This window comes from Mastomys coucha, unplaced genomic scaffold (assembly GCF_008632895.1).
Source record: "Mastomys coucha isolate ucsf_1 unplaced genomic scaffold, UCSF_Mcou_1 pScaffold16, whole genome shotgun sequence".
In the NCBI taxonomy this organism is placed as follows: domain Eukaryota; kingdom Metazoa; phylum Chordata; class Mammalia; order Rodentia; family Muridae; genus Mastomys; species Mastomys coucha.
Window position 1 is genome coordinate 1,899,145 of NW_022196898.1, and position 22,280 is coordinate 1,921,424.

The 22,280-nt window shown below is 37.1% G+C and overlaps 1 protein-coding gene across 1 annotated transcript in view; it reads left to right on the forward strand.

Annotated features, from left to right (window-relative positions):
* Nucleotides 1-19,831, forward strand: part of Naa15 (N(alpha)-acetyltransferase 15, NatA auxiliary subunit) — a 66,956-nt gene extending 47,125 nt beyond the window's left edge. The window contains exons 12-20 of the mRNA XM_031376211.1: nt 19-171; nt 1,322-1,450; nt 2,567-2,780; nt 6,151-6,344; nt 8,339-8,447; nt 10,642-10,740; nt 14,974-15,117; nt 16,002-16,099; nt 16,976-19,831. Coding sequence (XP_031232071.1) covers nt 19-171; nt 1,322-1,450; nt 2,567-2,780; nt 6,151-6,344; nt 8,339-8,447; nt 10,642-10,740; nt 14,974-15,117; nt 16,002-16,099; nt 16,976-17,176 — 1,341 coding nt within the window. The 3' untranslated portion in view covers nt 17,177-19,831. The remainder of the gene's footprint in view (nt 1-18; nt 172-1,321; nt 1,451-2,566; nt 2,781-6,150; nt 6,345-8,338; nt 8,448-10,641; nt 10,741-14,973; nt 15,118-16,001; nt 16,100-16,975) is intronic.
* The last annotated feature ends 2,449 nt before the right edge of the window (nt 19,832-22,280 follow it).

The window sequence follows — 22,280 nt, forward strand, 5'->3', positions numbered from 1 at the left end:
GTCTTTGTGTCATGCAAGCATGCTGGAAATATTAAAGAAGCTGCTAGGTGGATGGATGAAGCCCAGGCCCTGGACACGGCAGACAGATTTATTAATTCCAAGTGTGCAAAATACATGTTAAAAGCCAATCTGATTAAAGAGGCTGAAGAAATGTGTTCCAAGTTTACAAGGGTTTGTATGTTTTTTGAGCATAAACAACATAATTGACTTTGTATTTATATACTTGTCCTTTTTGAAGTTAGTTCTTTTTTTTTTTCCAAGACAGGGTTTCTCTGTGTAGCCCTGGCTGTCCTGGAACTCACTCTGTAGACCAGGCTGGCGTTGAACTCAGAAATCTGCCTGCCTCTGCCTCCCAAGTGCTGGGATTATAGGCATGCGCCACCACCCCCAGGCTGAAGTTAATTCTTTTATGCATATAGATATTTTGCCTGCATGTATACCTGTCAACCATGTTCAGGCCTGGTGCCCACAGAGGTCAAAAGAGGTCATTGCATTCCCTTGAACTGGAATTATAGACAGTTATGAGCAGCTATGTCAGTGCTGAAAATTGAACCTGAGCCATTTTTCCAGCCCCTAAAGTTTATTATCAATATTGCAGTTGTCTGATATTAAATTACTATATTAAAGAATAGTCAACATTAGATAAAGTATTTTCTTTTCATATAGACAATAGGTTTTTAAAAATATATTTAATTTTATTTTATATGCATTGGTGCAAGGGTGTCTGATCCCCTGAAATTAGAGTTACAGACAGTTGTGAGCTACCATGTGGGTACTGGGGATTGAACCCAGGTTCTCTAGAAGAGCATCATGTCCTCTTAACCACTGAGCCATCATTCAGGCTCCTATACAGTGGTTTTTAAGACTGGTTTGTAGCTGGACGTTGTGGTTCATACTTTTATCCTCTGCACTTGGGAAGCAGAGTTTTTGGCTGCAGAGTTTTGTGTTAGTGAGTTTTGTAGCTGCAGAAGTCTGCCAGGGCTACATAGAGAAACCCTGTCTTGATACCAAAAACCTAAAACTAGCTTGCAACCATTTATGTTGAACGTTTTAGGAGTAAAGGGGACTAGTATTTGTTACTTACCTCCCATGTGCTGTTATTATGTTAATCCATTATTATAGACCTTTTGTGTAGTCATTTGCAAAATATTATCTCTAGTGCTTAGAAAGAGAACTTAATTTCATAAATCTGTTAATTGAAAAAAACCCAAAAATTATTTCAGGACAATTCTGATCAGTTGACCATTCTTCCTTTTTTAATCTTATGGTAAAGTGATATATTTGGTGTGAATTTTCTGTACCACTATGTGATCTTCATTAGGAAGGAACATCAGCGGTAGAGAACCTGAACGAAATGCAGTGTATGTGGTTCCAGACAGAGTGTGCCCAGGCATACAAAGCAATGAACAAATTTGGTGAAGCACTTAAGAAATGTCATGAAATTGAGAGAGTAAGTACCTTATATATGTGAGCTGCTCCTTTTTTGTGGTTAGATCTTGAAACCTTTGGGCAAAGTCTATACCCATTTATAATTCATAGTATTTGATTTAACGTCAATAATACATTTATATTTTATGAAACTGAAAATATTTTTAGTATGCTAGAACTTTTGAACTGCTGCTTCTCATTCCCTAATACATCCTGTGATTCATGCTATCTGCCTTGATAAAGATTTAAGCTTTGACGCTTTTCCCCAGTTTTTCTGTATGCCCTGAAATTTACTATTTTCTTATAAAGTCATTGTTTTCAATCTGGGTAATTCAATCTTATAATCCCAGTACTTGGGAGGTAGAGGCAGAAAGATCTGGATTCAAGACCTATTACTAACAAGTGTTTGAAACTCAGCCTGGGCTGTAAAGACTCTGTATAAACACTTCCAGTAGTATCCCCAAAACAAAAGTCACAGGTTTATTAGTCTTTTTTTTTGTTGACTCATTGCTATGACGAGTGGTGAGATTTCTCTGTATCTCTCTGTGTGTGTTTATACATAAACATAGCTTTATTATTATGTTGACATTTATAATATCAAATGTAGAATATCATCACTGCTTGGTTGAACTATGGCATTGCTGATTTCTTGACTTATTGGCTACTTAATTTTTCATTTACATACCAACAAACAGCATGTTGTATAGAGTTCAAATTTATAACCTCAAAAAACCCTACCAATTACTATATGCTATATAATCCCTGCCATACATTTTCTAAATAAGATTTCCATGTATAGTATATGTGCTAACTATATAGAATTGTCATATATACTAATTATTGGGTGGTTTGTCAGAATAATTTTAGTTAAGTATGATTAAGAAAGAAGTTAGTATAATCATGAATATAGTTAAAACATTGCTATCCTTTTTTCTTTAAATAATTCATTTTCTCTTGTTCTTTGCTAGCCAGTAACCAACTGTATTTTTTTAGTTTTATATGCCAAATGTAAAAATGATTGTAATTTTTATGTTTTAATTTTTCATGCTAATGAAGCAGATAAGTTTCAAGGCTTTGCTTGTATTATTTTCTTAGACAGTGCTATACTCCAGTGATAATAAAAAGATAATTTTGGTAGCATTTTATAGAAATCACCGATGACCAGTTTGACTTTCATACATACTGTATGAGGAAGATCACCCTTAGATCATATGTGGACTTATTAAAACTAGAAGATGTACTTCGGCAGCATCCATTTTACTTCAAAGCAGCGAGAATTGCTATTGAGATCTATTTGAAGCTTCATGACAACCCTCTTACAGATGAGAACAAAGAACATGAGGCTGATACAGGTATCCCATTCAAAGATGTACCATTACTTGCTCTTGTGTTTATAGGGACTTATTTTCATGAATAATACAGTTCCCCCAATCCCCAGAGGTTTTATTGAGTATCTGTGTGGGAGGTTGTTAGTCAAGGCTAGAAAAATGATGGGTATTTTGTGAATTTCTCTAAGTACAAGAAGGAAAAACTACTTTTATTCTTTCAAAGTAAGTTTCAAACATAGACATAATTTTGCATTGGAGTCTGATCGAGAGGTTTGTTTGGGTATTTGGGAGGTGACTAAGGATCCAATTCAGTACCTTCTTTTTTTATCAGGTACTCTGTTATGAGCTTCTTCCCCAGACAGGAATTTATTAATTTGTGGTTAGATTTTGTACCTAACAACGCTTAAATTACCTAAGTTTCACATTTAATATTAGATTTATTCAGGTAACTATAGTATAACTGCTGGTAATGTAATTAGTCTATTGTAGAAACTCTACCTTAGTGTGTTGACTCTTTAGCTTGTTACTTTTAAAAAGAAACATTTATTTGGGGTGTGTGTGTGTGTGTGCGCGCACACGCGCGTGCTAATCTAACCAGGAATGTTAGACTTGGCAACAGGCATCTTTACCCACTGACCTACTTCATCAGCTCTAGTTACTCCTTTTTTAGTAGTAATTTGTAATTAACCCAATAAAATAAATAAAATAACATTGTTCATGTTTTGCTTGAACATTAAAACTCAGCATAGAATTAAACTAGAGAAATTGCCTAGGAAAAATAGCTCACACATGTAATCAGGAAGGTCAGTATTCAGGAAGATCCCAGTGAGTTTCAAGGCCAGTCTGGGCTGTAGATTGAAAACCCGTCTTGAAAAAATAGATTCAAAAAGTATGAAAGCTAGAGAAATTGCTGTGATTCATCATTTTCACCCATTTTTTATACCATTTTTATATACCATTTCTATAGCAAGGTATCAAGATTTGTAGGGAGAAGTCATCCTTACATAGTTACTTGAGAAAGAATACCAAAGTAAAAGTAGTCTTTCTCATATATATGATATATATTTATATATATATATATCTGAGTATACATAGCAAAACCCTCTTTCAGAAGAGCCAAAAGTAGTCACTCAATTGGTAGATTTCTTTTCTAGCATATTTAAGGTCATGCACTACAAAAATAGAATCCAAAAATCTGTCATATCTACAGAGCAATCTTGATTTGATAAAGCCATTTTAAGTATAGTGGAGCCTATTCATTCCTGTCCTCTGTGCTACTCTCATGTTCAGTTGGTTAGTTAGGAGAGCTTTACTTACAGAACTGATAACACTTAGTATCTTGCCTACTACAGTTTGAGCTGATCTTAGTGTAGTGTTTTATAGATTTTAAATTTTTTTTTGGATTATTTATAGTAAGTACCTCATATGATGATTCTTTTTTGATGTACTATAAGTTTTTTTTTTTAAATTAGGATACTTACAAAGGAAAAATCTATACATTTTCCGTATCAACATAATTTTTATTGTTTTTGGCCTTTTTTTTTTTTTTTTTTGGTTTTGGTTTTTCGAGAGTCTGTAGACTAGGCTGGCCTCGAACTCAGAAATCCGCCTGCCTCTGCTTCCCAAGTGCTGGGATTATAGGTGTGTGCCACCACGCCTGGCTGTTTTTGGCCTTTTTTTCAGACAGAATTTCATGTAGTAGCCCAGGCTGTCTTGGAACTAAATAATCCATCCTATGCTGCAAAGGGAGATTGTTTGGAGAAAAAGGGGGGAAAAAAGCCAAATATATAAATATCATTTAGGGATGAGTATGGGATATGGGGCTGCAGGGTGGACCGGGAAAGAGGGGTAACATTTGAAATGTAAATAAGAAAATATCCAATAAAAAAATAGCATTTATTTGCAACTGAATAGTTTCCCCTTCTCTCTTGATAGTAAGAATATGAGAATATGAAGGTCTCTTTGTTTTGTATGGTTTCTTTTCGGTGCAAATATGATGTGATTCTGCCCATACAGTTCTATCAGCAATATGGTGGCTGTTTCCGTGAATTTTGTACTCTTAGGCACCATTTTTCTGTTTTGTTTTTCTGTTTTTTCAAAACAGAGTTTCTTTGTGTAACAGCCCTGGCTGTGAGAACAGGCTGTCCTCAAACTCCACTTTGGAGATCCACCTGCTTCTGGCTCCTAGTGCTGGGGATTAAAGGCATGTGCCACCACCACACCAGGCAGCTTTTTCCATTTTAATGTCAGGCCTTCTGCTTCTGTTGTCAGCTCCTTGGTACTTCTTTTTTTGCACTTTGCTATTACAGCAGAAAAAGCAGGTGCTACATTCAAGGCTTTGATTGGAAAATCACCTTAACTAGGTCACTTAGTTCATTTGTAGTTTCTGTAGCTCTCTTTGCTAAGTTTCCCACCATACTCCCTTTAAGACTGTCCTTTTGTTCTCTTTCTCCCTATCTTTTCTTTCTTTTTCCCTTCCTTCTTTCCTTACAACACTTGGTGAGGGCGGAGGTTGGGGCAAAAGCAAAACATTTATGTCAAATCATTCTATTACGGTGTTAATTTAATATGTAAACAGTATTACTGCATACAAAATAAAGTTGGTTTAAAATAAATTAAGAGCAGCGAGCAGTTTGGTTCCTAGCACCCATGATGGATGGCTCACAATTACTCAAAACAGCTCCAGGGGAGACTGACATTCTCTTCTGGACTCAGCAGGTATTGCATTTAAGTACTCCACCCCCTCCATGTACACATACTTTAAATAAATAACTAAAAGCTTTAGGTGAGGAAAAGTAGAACATGGAGGTAGTAACTCAAAGGTTAAGAGCACTTGCTACTCCTTCAAGAGATCAGAGATTGGTTCCTATATCCACTTCTCTTCTAGGAGCACCACCTCCACAGGCACCAGTTATGTATATGGTACACATAACATTAATGCAGGCATTACATCCTGTCTTAGTCATTTTATTGCTATGGAGAGACACCAAGACCAAGGTAACTATTACAAAAGAGTCATTTAGGCGAGCTTGCTTTCAGTTTCATTCATTATCATGTTGGGGAGTCTGGCGGCAGGCATGATAATGAAGAAATGGTTGAGAGCTATTTTCTGATCCTAGGCACCAGGCAGACAAAAAGACTAGCTAGGCTTTTGAAACTTCAAAGTTTTCCCCCAGTGATACACTTCCAACAGCAAGGCCATACCTCCTCATCCTTCTCAAATAATTCCACTTTAATGACTCAGTCTTCAAATATATGTGCCTGTGGGAGCCATTCTTATTCAAGCTACCACACACACATACCCATTAAATGAATTTTTGAAAGTTTTTAAGGTGGTTACAATGACTTACTTAGTTACCATGTTTATAATTCTGTTAACACTTACTGCCTACAGCAAACATGTCTGACAAAGAGTTAAAGAAACTACGTAATAAACAAAGAAGAGCTCAAAAGAAAGCCCAGATAGAAGAAGAGAAAAAAAATGCAGAAAAAGAAAAGCAGCAGCGGAATCAGAAAAAGAAAAAGGATGATGATGATGAAGAAATTGGAGGCCCCAAAGAAGAGCTTATCCCTGAGAAATTGGCCAAGGTATTTCATAGTCATGCTTAGCACAAGTGAGTGCGGGCCACAGCAGGCTTTGCCCTTGAAAACAATGTTCAGTCTCATTTATGTATTTATTTGTGTTTTTTGTGCAGATGTGTATGTATATGTGTGGTTGTGCATGTGGAGTTAGAAGACAGCTGTGGAATTCAGGCTCACCAGGGCTACCTATCCAAGACCCTGTCTGGAAAAAATAATTAAGTCTTTTATTTTCTCAAATCCAGACTCTGACTTGTGGATTTTAACCATTGAGCCCAAACCTAAATACTCACTATCACATGACTTACTTTGATTAGTAACTGTTCTTTCTTTGTTCGCAGGAAATGGTAATAATAATTGTGTTAAACTGATAGAATAAGTACATTTCTTTAGACTTTTTGCATCACCAATCACTTGAAATCTAAAATCATTTTCTTCACTGCGTTTTGTAAGAAAATATATGAAAAGATATGAAAGAAACAATGCATACCGTGTGATTTGACTGTAACGCGTTTCCACGTTTCTACAATATGCAGCTACTGGGACAGAACAGTGTTCTCTGAGCTTCCTACAAAGCAGAGCTGGGCACCACGCCTCCTTTAGAAGGGTTTTCTGACTCTGTACTGTAGTGGTTTTTTTTTGTACCAGACACCATAATATGGTCTAATGATTAATGTTCGGGTTATAGAGTTTTAGAAATATGTGTTTCTGGGTGCTTTGTTTCTTTGAAAAGAATGTAGTAAAAGGAATCCCTCTCATAGATTGTTGCTTATTCCACAGAATCATTATTGCTAGGAACATAAAACTTTCTTCCTAGTGTAAGTACCTTAAAGATGCCCTCTCCAGCAGCATCCATACTTGTCTAGTAGTATGTCAAGCCATTGTAATTGTTGCAACATTGAAGTCTATTTTAAAATTAAAAGTAGCTGCCAGATCTGGTTAAATAGCCAATGTAGATGTAGATGGGAAAGTCAGTGATAATCAACTCATGATAGCATATGTGTAAAATAAAACAAAACCATTAAATCATCAGTAGTTCTACCCATGGAGAAATGGAAGATGGCATGAGTTTACTTAGTAAGTTTAATACTCAGTTGGTTAAGGATAAATCTGAAGTTTTAATGAAAGCGTGTAGACTCACTCTGGCCCAGGCTATCTCAGGTTTGCAGAGTCCTCCTTCCCAAGACCCAAGTGCTAGGTATACAGGTATGAATCACCATGCCTAGGTTACAATTTTCAAATTTAAAAATACCCTCAGAATCTAATCTTCATGAGACATACAGTATTTTTTTCTCCTAGCCTAGCAACAAAAAGTTTAAATTACTTATTTCTCCAATTTATCATGGGATAGTAATTGGCATTTATGAATTCCTTCATGGCCTTCTCATGTTTCTCTTTATACTTTCCAGGGTCCATCAAACTGTAGTGTTCTTTGTACATACATGATTATGTCTATAAGTATTTTCCTATGTGTTTGTCTGTGCACAACAAGAGTGCCTGGTGCTGGCAGAGGTACGAAGAGGGTGTTAGGTCCTCTAGAAGTGGAGTTACATGTGGCTGTAGGCTAGTATTGGATGCTGGGAACCAAACCTTAGTCCTCTGTAAGAATAGCAATTGCTATTAGTTAGTAGGCCATATCTCCAGTGATTTTAAAACTAGAAGACTAGCACCTGTTTAGTGGCTAACAACAGTCTGAACTCCAGTTCCAGGGTATCCCACACTCTTCTAGGACACTGCACAAATGTGATGTACAGACACACATACAGACAAAACACCAGCTTTTTAAAAAAACCATTTTTAAAAAACCATTGAAGAGAGTTCTAGAGTTGAAAATTGTCTTTGTGTGGATTATGGGAGGTTGAAATTTGATAGTGTATTTCTGAGTAACTGGTAAGTGCCTTTTTAAAACATTTTTACTTTTGGCACAGGAAAACAGCATTTTAAATTAAGTTCATATTCTTCAAGAATCTTACTTTTGTGTAATGTCTTTTATTTTTTGTTAGGTTGAAACTCCATTGGAAGAAGCTATTAAGTTTTTAACACCGTTGAAGAACTTGGTGAAGAACAAGATAGAAACTCATCTTTTTGCCTTTGAGATTTACTTTAGGAAAGGTAGGATATTAGGTATAGTAGCCCTAACAAAACTGATGAGATTCCTTAGGGTTAGCATCACCCATCACTGTTGCATTTCTTGGCAGATGCCAACACTGATTCCTCACAGAGATGCATGCTGTGCAGAGTGTTGGGGCAATACAGTAATTATTTTGCCTCTTGAAGAACAGAGTTCCATGAGTAGATGCACACTGGTCCCAAGTTATAGTGATCACCTCATATGTGACTCAGTGAAAGAACTTAGGATTTTGTGGATAAACTTTATATAAATATAAAGCTTAGAATAGTGGGCAACACAGTTAAGCATCAAATAATTTTTAGCTGTTAAGAGTTGATGCCATGAATAGAAACTAGTCTCTGAGCTGGGTCTTAATGGATAGTTCATTATTCTGAAGGAAATGATGTCTACTAAGGACACAACAAAGTGTCAACAGTGTTGTTGTCTGTATTGTTTGGAGGGGCCAGGAGGACCCCATCTTCACATTTAGAGTGTTCAGCATGTATATGTATATAGTAGATAACAAAACTTCATAGCACTGAATTTGTGTAATTTAGGTACTTCATTGGAAAAGTTTATCGAGGTAGAATGAATTGAAGTGAAAAGAAGCTGGTTATTACTAAGATTAGATGAAGAGTGTTATATTAAAAAGTAATTACTATGTAGCCAGGTACGTGGGTCATTCTTGTAGTCTCAGTTAATGTGAAGGTGAGGCTGGAAGGTGCAGCCTATGAATTCAAGGCCAGCATGAGCAATATAGATAGATTGTAATGTAACTTTTATTTTGAAATAGGATGCAAAACTTAGTATTAATTGAATGTTTATTTGTTACTGAGACAAGTCCCTTTGTTATCCCAGCCAGACTGAAATTTCGTCTGTGGATCAGATTAGACTTGAACTTGGCAGCTTCCTGATTCTGGGATCAAGGGCATATGTCTGCATGCCCTTGGAAGAAATAGGTTGAAATATAACAAAATGTTTTTTGATAGTTTTTTTTTAAGTAGTAAAAATATCTTACTACATATTCTATTTTTCATAATTATAACTTTGAAAATAAGTATTAGTAAGTAATTTTCACATGTTTAACATTTAACTCTATACTTTTATTCATTTATTTTTTTTGGTTGGCGGAGACAGGGTTTTTCTGTGAGCTCAGAGAGGTCCTGCCTGCCTTTGTCTTTTGAGTGCTGGGATTAACAGAGTCGGCCACTCTGCCTTTCTAACCCAGCTCTTTCTAAAATTAATTTTAGAGGGCCACCAAGTTGCTCATCAGTTACCCGTCTAGCTGGACCATTAGGTTCCAACCCCAGAACCCACTTGGAAGAAGAAAACTGACTTCTACAATTGTTCTCTGACTCTACCAGTGGACACAAAGTCAGTCAGTCATTCAATTCTTAGAGTCCAAAGTAGCAACTGCTCCTTTAATCTCAGCAGGAGGCTCATGCTAGCCCTAACATAAGTGAAGATCCCTGTCTAAAATGTAAATTAAAAAATGAAAATGTTTCTAGGTAGAATCCCCAAATACACAGAAGTTACCCTGTCTATAGGGGCCTCAACACCTTGCAGTGTTGTCTAGTAGGTTCTGATAAGAAGCATTGCAGGAATTTTAATATTTTCTGAGTTTGGAGAGAATGGGAACAGGAATTGTTTTAGAAGAAGTTAGGGGTTTCTACTTAGATATTTGAAGCATGATACCAAATTAGGAAAGTTTCAACAAAGAGGTGACTGTCGAGAAGACTCAGTGTAAGTTTCTGTTTAACAGGTGGAGGCACCGCTGAGCCTTGGGAAAGGTAAGCAGATGGGAATAGGGCTAGTGTAGAGTACTTAAACATAGTCTGGGTGGATGCATCCAGAGGAGGCAGAAAGGGAACAGTCAGTCAGAGAACGCAGGAAACAAGATACAGGAGTTCTTCTAAATAATGGAAGCTAGAAAGGAAATAGCTTTGACTTTAATTTCTCTGTTTATATGATAATAGTTCATATCACAGAATGTTGTTCAGGTTCTGTTGGCAGAACCTCTTGAAGAATGGTATATGGACATGTAGTCAGTTAGAAGAAAAGTGTTTGCTTCAGAAGTGTGAGAGCTTATGTGATTGAGTCTAAATTCACTTTTTGTGTTTGTAAGGTCCTTGGCCTTTCCAGAAAGGACAACTTAATTTTATCAAATTATCAAAATATTATTTTTTCTTTTTATAGAAAAGTTTCTTTTGATGCTACAATCAGTAAAGCGGGCATTTGCTATTGATTCTAGTCATCCCTGGCTTCATGAGTGCATGATTCGACTGTTTAACTCTGGTAGGTTTTTATTCCTGCACATACTTTTGGAATGGGTATAGGGCTGGAGGGGGTCTCACAGAGGGTCAGAGATTTTGCTGTTCTTCCAGAAGACTTGAGTTTGATTTCACAGGACCCACACTAGACAATCACCTCTAACTTCAGCTCTGGGATGGGGTATCCAACACCATTTTTTGGTTTCCAGTGGCAACCAAAAATATATGGTGTACATATACATAAGTAAAAGCAAATAATACATTTAAAAAAATCTGAATATATACTCAATCATTTTGAAGATATTGAATATTTAGCTGGGAAAATAGGGTTCTTTTGAGATAAAAGTTTTTATTTTAAGGCCTTAAATGCTATGTAGTGCTGGTTTAGAATTGTTTGGTTCAAGTATTTGGGAGTCACCTTGGCTCTCTCTCTGTAGTGGGATTGAGCCTAGAGCCTATGCATGTCACACAAAACACCTTTTTGAGCTGCAACCAATCTATAAATAATTTTGTTACTTTAAAATAGTCATCTGACAGCCAGATCAGTACATTAGTGTCAGTATATAGTAGAAACACAAAATAAACCTGTTTTCTAAGCCCCTTTCCTCCATTTAGGAGAGATGAGCTAGGATTATGGATGTGCCTCCTGTACCTGGCTTTTTGCCTTGAGTTTCAGGAATTAAGCTCAGGTCCACAGACTTGTATGACTAATGCTTTTACTTGCTAGGCAATCTCCCTAGACCTATTTTGCCTTTTTTTTTTTTTTAAGTGTTTTATTTTTTGAGATAGGTTCTTTACACATAAGTCATGTCTAGCCTAGAATTCAGTGACTAGACCAGACTGACTTTAAACTCACTTGCCTCTGCCTCATGAGTACTGGTATTAAAAACATTCACCATCATGCCCAGCTCCTATATTTTTTGATTTGTTTTGTTTCTGAGTCAGGGTTCCTCCAAATTATCCTGGCTGTCCTAGAACTTGCTCTGTAGACCGTGCTGGTCTAGAACTCAGAAGTCTGTCTGCCTTTGGGTCCCTGGTACTGGAATTAAAGGCATGTGCCAGCACCATCTTACTTTGTTCTTTTTTGACAATAATTATTTAATATTTTATAATACAACTTTAAAGTGGGCTTTTTACTAATCTCACATATATATGATCATTCTCTACCCATTCTGACGCTGCCAACTATCCTGGGATTACTTAGTTCTGTCTGCTGAGAAGCTAATAGCTTGAACTAAATACAGTTTCAGTTTAGGGTGTTAGAGGAACCAAATAAACGTTCATTAGAAAATTATTATTTTTTTTTAACCCGACCTCTTATTGGTAATTACCTTTCCTTGATTCTTGAGACTTATTAACCTATGGTGGAAAGTAATCAAGGTTTTTGTTTTGTTTTGTTTGTTGTTTTTATTTATTTGTTTATTTGTTTGTTTTAAAGATTTATTTATTAGTATAAATGAGTACACTATAGCTGTCTTCAAACCACCAGAAGAGGGTGTCAGATTTCATTACAGGTGGTTGTGAGCTACCATGTGGTTGCTGGGATTTGAACTCAAGACCTTTGGAAGGGCAGTTGGTCCTCTTACCTGCTGAGCCATCTCACTAGCCCCCCTCAAGGTCTACTAGTCATTAGCAATAAGTCATTACTTGTTTATTTGTCTGAGGCGGAGGTCTCTTAATGTAGTCCTGGCTGTCCTAGAACTCACCAATTAGACCAACCTGGCCTGGGACACATAGAGATCTTCCTGCATAGGAATAAAGGCATACACCACTGTCTGACCAACATTTATTTACTATACGATGATTTGCATGTATGTATGTATGTATGTATGTATGTATGTATGTATGTATGTATTTAGGTATTCACATTTTGTGCATGCCAGGTATAAGTTAGAAGAGAATGCCGGGAACTGAACCAGGTTTTCTCCAAGACAGTAAGAGCTGTCTACCACTGAGCCATCTTTCTAGCTTCCAAATAACATTTCAGTTTTGCCTCGTTAGTTGGGGTTTTGTTGGTGGTGGTGGATTCTTTTGCTTTTTCCTGCTTTGGTGCTTAAAAGAACAAATGATTGATACCTTCGTGGGCAACTTAGCTACACCATACAAGATTCATTTCTCAGTTCTTTTCAAGGTCTCATTAGGTAGTTCTGGCTGACCCAGAGTGTCCTGTGCTAGCCTTGAACTCATAAAGATCTATCTGTCTCTGCCTCTGGAGCACCACTATGCCTGGCTCGCTAATTTTAAAAAAGTGAATGAGCATCAAGGGGTGGGGTGGGTGTGTGTGTGTGTGTGTGTGTGTGTGTGTGTGTGTGTGTAATTATTAAGTGAGAATAGTTGTAGCAAATGACTGTTTGTCAGGTTGGGAATTTATTTATGTATTTGGTGTTACATTTATTTTATTTTATATGCCAGCATCATAGTGAACATGTGGGAGCCACAACTTCTCTGAGCATCATTAAGTTGTTAGCTTTGCAACAAGTTCCTTTACCCTCCAAGTTTTGCAGGCCTGGAGATAGGGATTTTCATATTCTCTCCCTCTCTTTCTCTCTCTCTGCATTTTAACTTTACAGTGTTTTTTTTTCCCTCCAGTTTTTTTCCCCCTGAGGGAAATAAAAACAATAATGAAAACCATTAACTTTCCTTCCAAAAGTAATGAAATCTGTACAGATGCTTTTTGTTTATATATTATTGATAAATGGATATAAGAATTTAGAAGTACAACTATAATAAGGGCAAATTAAAGGTTTTAGCGGGCTGGCGAGATGGCTCAGGGGTAAGAGCGCTGATTGCTCTTCCAAAGGTCCTGAGTTCGGATCCCAGCAACCACATGTTGGCTCACAACCACCCGTAATGAGATCGGACGCCCTCTTCTGGTGCATCTGAAGACAGCTGCAGTAAATTACGCCGGATCGGCAGCCACACACATGATAGCTCACAGCCATCTCGTAGTGTACTCATATATATAAAATAAATAAAAATAAATCTTAAAAAAAAAAAAGGTTTTAGCAACATAATTGGACTACTCAGCTTCATAAAATACATGTTTTTAACCAACCAGTAGCATTTTGGTGAATTATTTGGTTTATAGTTGGGTGTTAGCTATGTCTATACTTCTTAGTGTTTTTTTTTTTAATTCAATATGATAATTTGTTAATGAAAGGGATTGCTGAAATCCATTCTTAGCAGCTCATTATATAACTTGAAAATCAAATAGAAATAAATACATAGAAAATGTTGGCATATGTTGCATATATTAAGGTTGTGGGATGTGTGCTTGTCACATAAACGTTAAAACTGATCAGCAGAGGGCTTTTTTTTTTTTTTTTAACTTTTTATTGGTACTTTGTGAATTTTACATCAGGCATCCCAATCCCACTTATTTCCCTCTCCTCTCATACCCACCTTCCACCCTTGCTACCACCACCACCACCCGCCCTCAGCAGAGAAAACAATCTTTGCTTGTAGATGATCATCTCGATGAGTTGTTGCATTGAAGTGGGTCTGGTTTGAGGCCTCTGGCTTCTGCTACACTATCAATCCTGGAACCTCACTGGGATTCCTCTTGGATATCCTGTTGTTGCCATGTGTCAGAGACCCTGTAGTTTTGGATCCATAGGACCAGTCCCTTCATGCACCCAGTTCATCAATGGGGTAGATGTAGGAATGGGCCAATTCAAAGCCCTTTATCTATGCCTGAGAGGTAGCTAAGCTGGTCAGCCCAGCAGCTAGCTCTCCAACACCCATACTAGTGGGAGAGCTCTGCTGCTGTGCCCCAGCTGGCTCATCCTATGCCACCACCAGCAGGGGACAGAGCCAGCTTTCTTGCTCTCATGCTCTCAGTTGGGGCTGGCTTATCCACGCTTAAACTTTCAGAACCAGCTCTACTCTGCTGCCCAAGCGAATTGCAGGGCCCACCAGCAGAGTTTTTAACTGAGGAAAATCTGCTTACTGTTTTTAAAACTATAGTAAAATAGTCTGTATGATTTATTGGATACCAGTTACACAATTAGAGTGACATATAGTAGCTTTTTCTTAAAGCATCTTCTAGGTTACTTCTTCCGCCATTTAATGTTTATTATAAAGCGAATAGTTCTATCCATATAGCTCCTAGAGATAAAGGTTAGGGAAGTTGGCCACATTTCATTTTTGTTTTAACTAGTAAAGGTGTCTTACTCAGGCTTATAAGAAGATAAACTGTTATAAGTTTTGTCAGAGTATCTAACTGCTAAGAGAGTTTGTTTTCTAATTTATTTAACAGTGTGTGAAAGTAAAGACTTACCCGAAACAGTTAGAACAGTATTAAAACAAGAAATGAATCGTCTTTTTGGAGCAACAAATCCAAAGAATTTTAATGAAACCTTTCTGAAAAGGAATTCTGATTCATTGCCACATAGATTATCAGGTAATCACTTTTATTTGGTCCTTTTAGTAGCCTTCTTGAACAACTTTAATGCTTTAATGAATCACTGCCAAGGTAAGATAGACATTTTGCTCAAAATGGCAATGTGCACTGTATTTTTAATACTAGGAAAGTAAGCCATGTATACATGCTTCCTTTATATTTTAAATTTTTGTGAGACAGAATTGTTACAGTAAAAGCTTATGCTAATATTATAAACAAATGAGTACAACTGATTGTTTTGTTTTTGAACAGGTTCTTATTATATAATCTAGAATTCAAAAGGTAGTCAAGGCTAGCCTCTAACTCATAAAGGTCTGCCTGCCTCTTTCTTCAATTGCTGGCATTAATGGCATCTGCCACCCACCCAAGAAATATAAGTGAATTTAAGTGGGTTTTATTTTTAGTACCTAACCCACCCCAGATTGAATTTAAGTGTACATTACGATACTGTGCAGGTCGGGCTTGTGTTCACATGCCTCCCTTCTTGTGATCATAAAGCTCATTTAGTGTGATTTTGATTTCTCTTGCTTATGTGTTTATCTTGGTAAGCTAAACACCTGAAAACCATCCTACATTTCAGAAAGCCTGAGGCAAGAAGAATCATTCACCTTGAACAGAAGTCTGGGATTTACTAGTATTCTTTAAAAATATCTGGTTAAAGACAGGCGGTGGTGGTACACACCTGTAACTCCAGTACTCTGAAGGCAGGGTAACAGATCTTTATGTGCTTATGAGTAGCCTGGTTGAGTTTACAAGTTCTAGGCCAGAGCTACACAGCAAACTGTGTCTTGGACATATCTTCTACTGTGTATCTAAATGAGTAGAGGTCAAGAATTCTGTTGAAGGTTCCTAAACTAAGATACCTCCTCTTTCTTTCCACTTAGCTGCCAAAATGGTATATTATTTAGATTCTTCTAGTCAGAAACGAGCAATAGAGCTGGCAACAACACTCGATGGATCCCTCACCAACAGAAACCTTCAGGTAACAGGGCCTGTTTATTTATTTTAAATAGTCTCTCTACAAGAAAAACTAACTACTACTACTAAGAACAATGAAATAATTCTTTGTTATTTATACATACACTTCCTAAGTCATTATCTGTGAGAAATTTCCCCTTAAATGTTTTTAGGGACTCTGTGTGTGTGTGTGGGAGGGGTTATGTACAGTACACCAAGTTAGGTAGAATTCTACTAGTTTCATCTTTCTAGCCTCAAGATCCCTCAATTTTAATTCGGAGTTAAATGACAGGGTTTAATTTTGTTTTTTTTTTTTTTTTTGTTGGGATGGCCTTACTGTGTAGCCTTGGCTGGACTTGAGCTCATTATGTAGACCAGGCTGGCCTTGAACTCATAAATATCTGCCTGCCTCTGGCTTATAAGTGCTGGGATTAAGTAAGGGCTATCATTTCAGGGCTAGTATTTGGTTTTGCTGGCACATTGCTTTCCCAAAAAAAAAAAAAAAAAAAGGAAATAAAATGGCCTCTATGTTTAAATTGGCATTGACAAATGTAATTTAACATTTATACGCAGGGCCAAGCTAGGCTACGGTAAAGTCATTTCATAAGGTTGTGTGCTTGCTCAAAGTACTTGTTTAAAAAGAGTATTTTTTAAAATACATTATGTGTCTCATCAAATATTCATATACTTGTCTCTTTCTTTTTGGTATTTACCCTCCATTTATGAAGAAATGGTTGAATTGTGCCTTGAAGATCATTGTAATGAATTTATGAACTGGAGGAAATACTTTTGTTTCCATTAAAAATCTGTTTCTTATTTTGGAAGTGTTTGATGTTGAACTTTGTCATGGTGAGACCTGTTTTCTGCCAGGAGTTGTAACATGAGCTTTTCTTTTCTTCAGACTTGCATGGAGGTGTTAGAAGCCTTGTGTGATGGTAGCCTAGGAGACTGTAAAGAAGCTGCTGAAGCATATAGAGCAAATTGTCACAAGCTTTTCCCTTATGCTTTGGCTTTCATGCCTCCTGGATATGAAGAGGATATGAAGATCACAGTTAACGGAGATAGTTCTGCAGAAACTGAAGAACTGGCCAATGAAATTTGAACATCATTAAACAAGCAAATGGAATGACTTTGGACCATATCTAGTGTATAATATTTTTGTCACGCACCTGCTGCATTGCTCTTACTTACACAGAATGAGAGGAGTAAATGTTCTTGCCTTCAAATAGTCTTACGTTTTTTTTATCCTGCTGAAAACTATATATAAAATATCTAACATTACAGGATATAGGTTCAGTTTCTTAAAAAATTAAAAGCTGCTAAAATTGAGGGGTTTAAAAAAAAAATCCGTATCCTATTCCTACCTTCCCTTCCCATGTTTTTAACTAATTTATATAAAATCTGGAGGCTATAACAGCTAACATAGCAGGTGTGTGGCAGAAATATTACTTTAAATCTGTCTTGTGAGATTTTACTATATCTCGGACAGCATAAATGCTGTTTTAGCACTGGATTCTTTCACTGAGCACAAAGAGTTGTTGGGGCTTCAGCATCTGACTGATTTTGTTACGGGGTTGATTATTGACCATAGGAAGTATGCAATGTGAATCACTGTGTACAGAGCCATCTACAACAGATGCTTGACGTTGTAGAGACTGGGACACATAGCTACCAAGCAGATTAAATGAAACCTAGAAGGTGTTCAGTACGTGTGTTGTGTTTCCAAAATTCACTGTACATGATCAGTTTGGTGTTCTTGTACCACAGTTTTTAACCGAAGGAACCAGTTGGAACAATCTCAATTTAACTAAAACTTGAAGAACTAAAATAACAATGCAAACCTTTAGCATTGTTTTGGCCAAACTTGTTAAAACTGTAATGCAAGAACCAAATGCACTGTGATGTGGCACCAACTAATTAGCAAGCATGACTTTTTCACCTGAGAGTGAAAAAAAGAAAACTCTACCATGGCTTGAAGTTAAAAGAGCAGAACTCCTGACTACCATTCTATGACTGATCAAGAGACTAATAGCTAAAACCTCAGCAGGCCTTGTTCACGATATGCAGAAAAAGTGCTGCAGTTTAGATACCTCTGGAACTTTTCCACAGTGTCACAGGTTTGTAATACTTGAAGCCCTTCATTTCTAAGAATATATTTCTTGCTCAGTTGTTTCAGGCAAGCCCAAGACTTTGTAATTTTTAAAGGGCCCAAGATTTTTTTTTTTCAATAACAGACCAGCTTCTTTTTCCTGCAGTTACAAATGTAATTTCTTTTTTTGTTGTCAAACATAAGGTACCAAATATGATGCAATAAATTGTTTTGAAAAACAGTTGTGTGAATATTTCCACTAATCCGAGTTGGGCTTCTGTGAAATACACAGGTGGAAACAGAGGTTGCAAGCCAGAGGCAATGAAATGCACTGTAGGGCTAATATAGAGGGGAGCTTTTTAGAGTGGGCTAAGTGGTGGTGTCAGGGAAGTTCCAGAATTATGTAGAATGCTGCTCCTTTGTTCAGATTTCACTAGGGCTAGGATGGTGGCAGGTCCTATGAATGTAATTCATAATCTGAAAGGAAAAGTAAGTAAACATGACCATTTTGATTGGGAAAACGAGCCTTAAACATGTCAAACCTGTACACTGAGAACTAGCCTCAGGCTCAATATTTCTTTATGTTTGCAAGGTCTGAGCAATTAAGTTTAAGTATAATGAATTAAGTGTATATAAAATTGAACTTTTGTAGTATTTTAGTTATAGATAGTACATACACTAAAGGGAATTTTCAGAAGATCAGATCCTTTTATTTCATAGTACACGATCTGCATTCCACATCCCAGTCTAGCAGGTTAGTGATGCAAAGCTACTTGCAGTCTGAACTCCAGTGCTTTGCTTTAACAGGCCTTGGCTCAGGAACATCTTAACAGATGGAAAAAAGAAAAAAAGTGAGCAAACTTTAAGACTTTTTCTCCTGTGAGTGGCAACTACGGTTCCTATTGTTGAGAGAAAACACTAGTGGCATGTCTGCTACTAATTCAGTGTTGGAGGAGGCACCAGCCATATAGTAGGTGTGTGTGTGTGTGTGTGTGGATTTGTTTAAATTCTACTGTACATCACAATGAAATCCGTCTGATTGTCTTGACAATGTTTAAATGATGTAGATTGTCTTAGGATGAGTACTCAGAAGTACTCAGAACTCTGATTCAGATGCCACCCGAGAGGAGCCAAATTCCTGTCGTGTATATTGTATTCCAACCCAATTTTACTGGAACTATTGAATAAATCTTTATTTTCTTTCAGGTTTATTTGATAGTGGATACATTGTCTGGTGTCACAGGACCTTGACTGGGTTCACTTAAAACATTGTACTTTACTCTAAGTATATATATCAACTGGATCATTTCACATTTACCCCGTTCATATTCAGTTAATTTTCAGTGATGCTGTGGGGGAAAACAGGGTTAGATAAACAAGTTGGAAAAATGCAGTGTGATGTTGTAATCTAAACAAGTGCCTTATGTTTATTGCTAAGAACTGGTGTTATCAACCCTTTTAATAAGAAGGGGTCCCTTGGCCTGTGTTAATATAGGAAAGTAAAGATCCTTCTGTTTTTCTTCATATTCACTTACTGTCATTTCTCATTGAAAAGCTGCAATCTGACTAGCTTAGTTTACTTAGCTTTAATTAGATAGGTGAGTCATACATTTTCACCATTTTTTCTGTATTTATTATGCACAACAATAAAATGATCTCTAATAGCATGACTAAAAGTAGTGCCGATGTTGCTGGGAAGCTTGCTGGGTCTTACGAGGCCCTGTTTTTTCACCATGATTGTACTGCATGCTCTACTACTCTCAGCTGTGAAGTGAAAGCTGTGAATGTATGAAGAGCTCAGAAAACCATGGTCCAGGATCAGGTGCGTTGTGACAAACTCAAATCCTTTCTAATCAATTGGTAAGACTATTTCTGTTGCCAGGCATAGCATCTATTTGGGGAAAGCTAAAATGGAGAGTACTGAAAGTGCTAGGCATTTGTTATTTTAGATAATTACTGTCCTTGAATTCTGAAAACGGTGATATTAAGAGAATTCAGATCAACCTTTCTGATGGGAGGAGTCTTTTCTGCATCATGCTTCTGGTTTTTACACTTAAGGATTCTTAATATCATCTTGCTGTTGTCTAAGCTTTGCTGAACCCATTGTTAAGTCTAAGACACAAACCTATGAAATGGCTATGTTGCGCCATAGGAAGCAGAAATGGTTTCAGTTTCTGCTGGTTGAAAATTTAACAACATGTAGCAATAAAAAAGTTTTTGGAAAAGTTTATTACCAAGTTTCACTTTTCCCTTTTGCAGCTATGAGATGGTTGTGGAAAGTCTTTGTGGTGTGTAGGAGGTTCTGAAGAATGCTATACTTAACAAAGGGTGCCTTTTAGAGTATATATACTCTCTAGTAAATGTAGTAAAATGAGCCTACTTCTGTAGAGACACATAATATTTAAAAACAACCCTCCCCCCAAAAAAATCTAAGGGTGCTGTATGTGAGAGTGTATACTTATAATCCCAGCACTTGGGAGATGGAGTTGAGGCCTGCCCTGGAAAGGCAAAGCAGGGGCAAAACTTATGGGAGTCAAAAAGTCTGCCACTTTTTTATGCAGTTGGTCTTCAGGCAACATTCATTTTGGGATAATAGCTAGAAGAAAGAGTAGCTTAGAAAAAGGTTTGGTACGGTATAAATTAGAATTTACTTATGTTATAACCTCTGTTTTATGTACCAAACCCAGATGACAGCCTTTGCTTAAAGGCTTACAGTAAACTTAAGGATTTCACTACCAGTGCAACAAACTGCTCTGAGGTCGGGGTAGCCCTGCTGGCCTCCAACACAGACGTCAGCCTCCCTCTCCCTCCTGAGTGATGGGATTAAACACGTGTGCCATGCTTAGCTATGAAGACTTAAAAAAAAGTATGTGTACACACACGTGCTATATGTAGGGGAGTGCATGTGTGTAAGTCAGAAGACAAATTACATAGTTCAGCTCTCACTTTCCACCTCGCACCTTTAGCTAGCCTTTACAAGTGTTTTAGGAGTCAAACTCCGGCTGCATGGCACCTTCACCTGGTGAGACACTTCACTTGCCCATAAGTGAGACCTTGGTCTATAGTTTAAGAACCTGTATTTCATGCAGTTGATGTATTTCTACATGTTGGTAATCTTATTGTAAAGATGGTCTGGCCTCCCTAAGGATAAACTTTATTCTTCTGTAGGAATGAGATGAGTTTGAGAGTGTGTTCTGGATCTCATGAGTTGTTTGCAACTAATGATGCTTGCTTGTCTTCTGTTTACCTATACATCACTGACACAGGGACTCTGCTGTCTATGGCTTTTCCGTTGTTTGGTCCTGAATGAATTTACTACTTGTTTACTTTGTAATTGCAGATTTTTCAGGACACACACATGGCTATATTGTTCAAACTGGCATTTCTTAGGAGCTCTACCCTCAAGTAATCATATTGTTGCTCTGTATCTTTCAAAATAATCAAGTCACCATTTCAAGTACATGGTAACAAGACTATTCACAAGGGTTCTGGAATACCAAATAATTCTTACCTTTATTAACTTAGTTTTTAAAAACAGATCAATAGACATTTAGGAACATGTTTTCAGCACTTGTTCAGAAATTCATTAAAAAGGACTTAAGAATAAGCCAACCGCTTCATTTGTTTTTGTTTTTATAGTTTAAAACAGTCTGTTTTACAGGTTTTGGTTCTCTGTATAGCCCTGGCTGTCCTGGAGCTCACTCTGTAGACCAGGCTGGCCTTGAACTCAAATCTGCCTGCCTCTGCCTCCCAAGTGCTGGGATTAAAGGCATGTGCCACCACCACCCAGCTTGTTTTATAGTTTTAAACAGTCCATTGAACATAACATTTTCTGTTAGCTATAATTTTTGTGAGTGAAATGTCTTAACAAAGTTACATGACTAATGTGTTGGCTTATATTCTTGTAAGTCTTCCCTACCCTCAAGCCCCAGACAGTTTCTGTGCATATAGCCCTGGCTGGCCTGGAACTCACAGGCTGGTCTCAAATGCATAGAGAGATCCATCTTGTCTCTGCCTCTCCAGTGCTGGGATTAAAGGTATGTACCACCATGCCTGGCTGTAAGTTGATTTTTAATTTTTGGGTTTTTTTTTTTTTTTTTTTTTTTTTTTTTTTTTT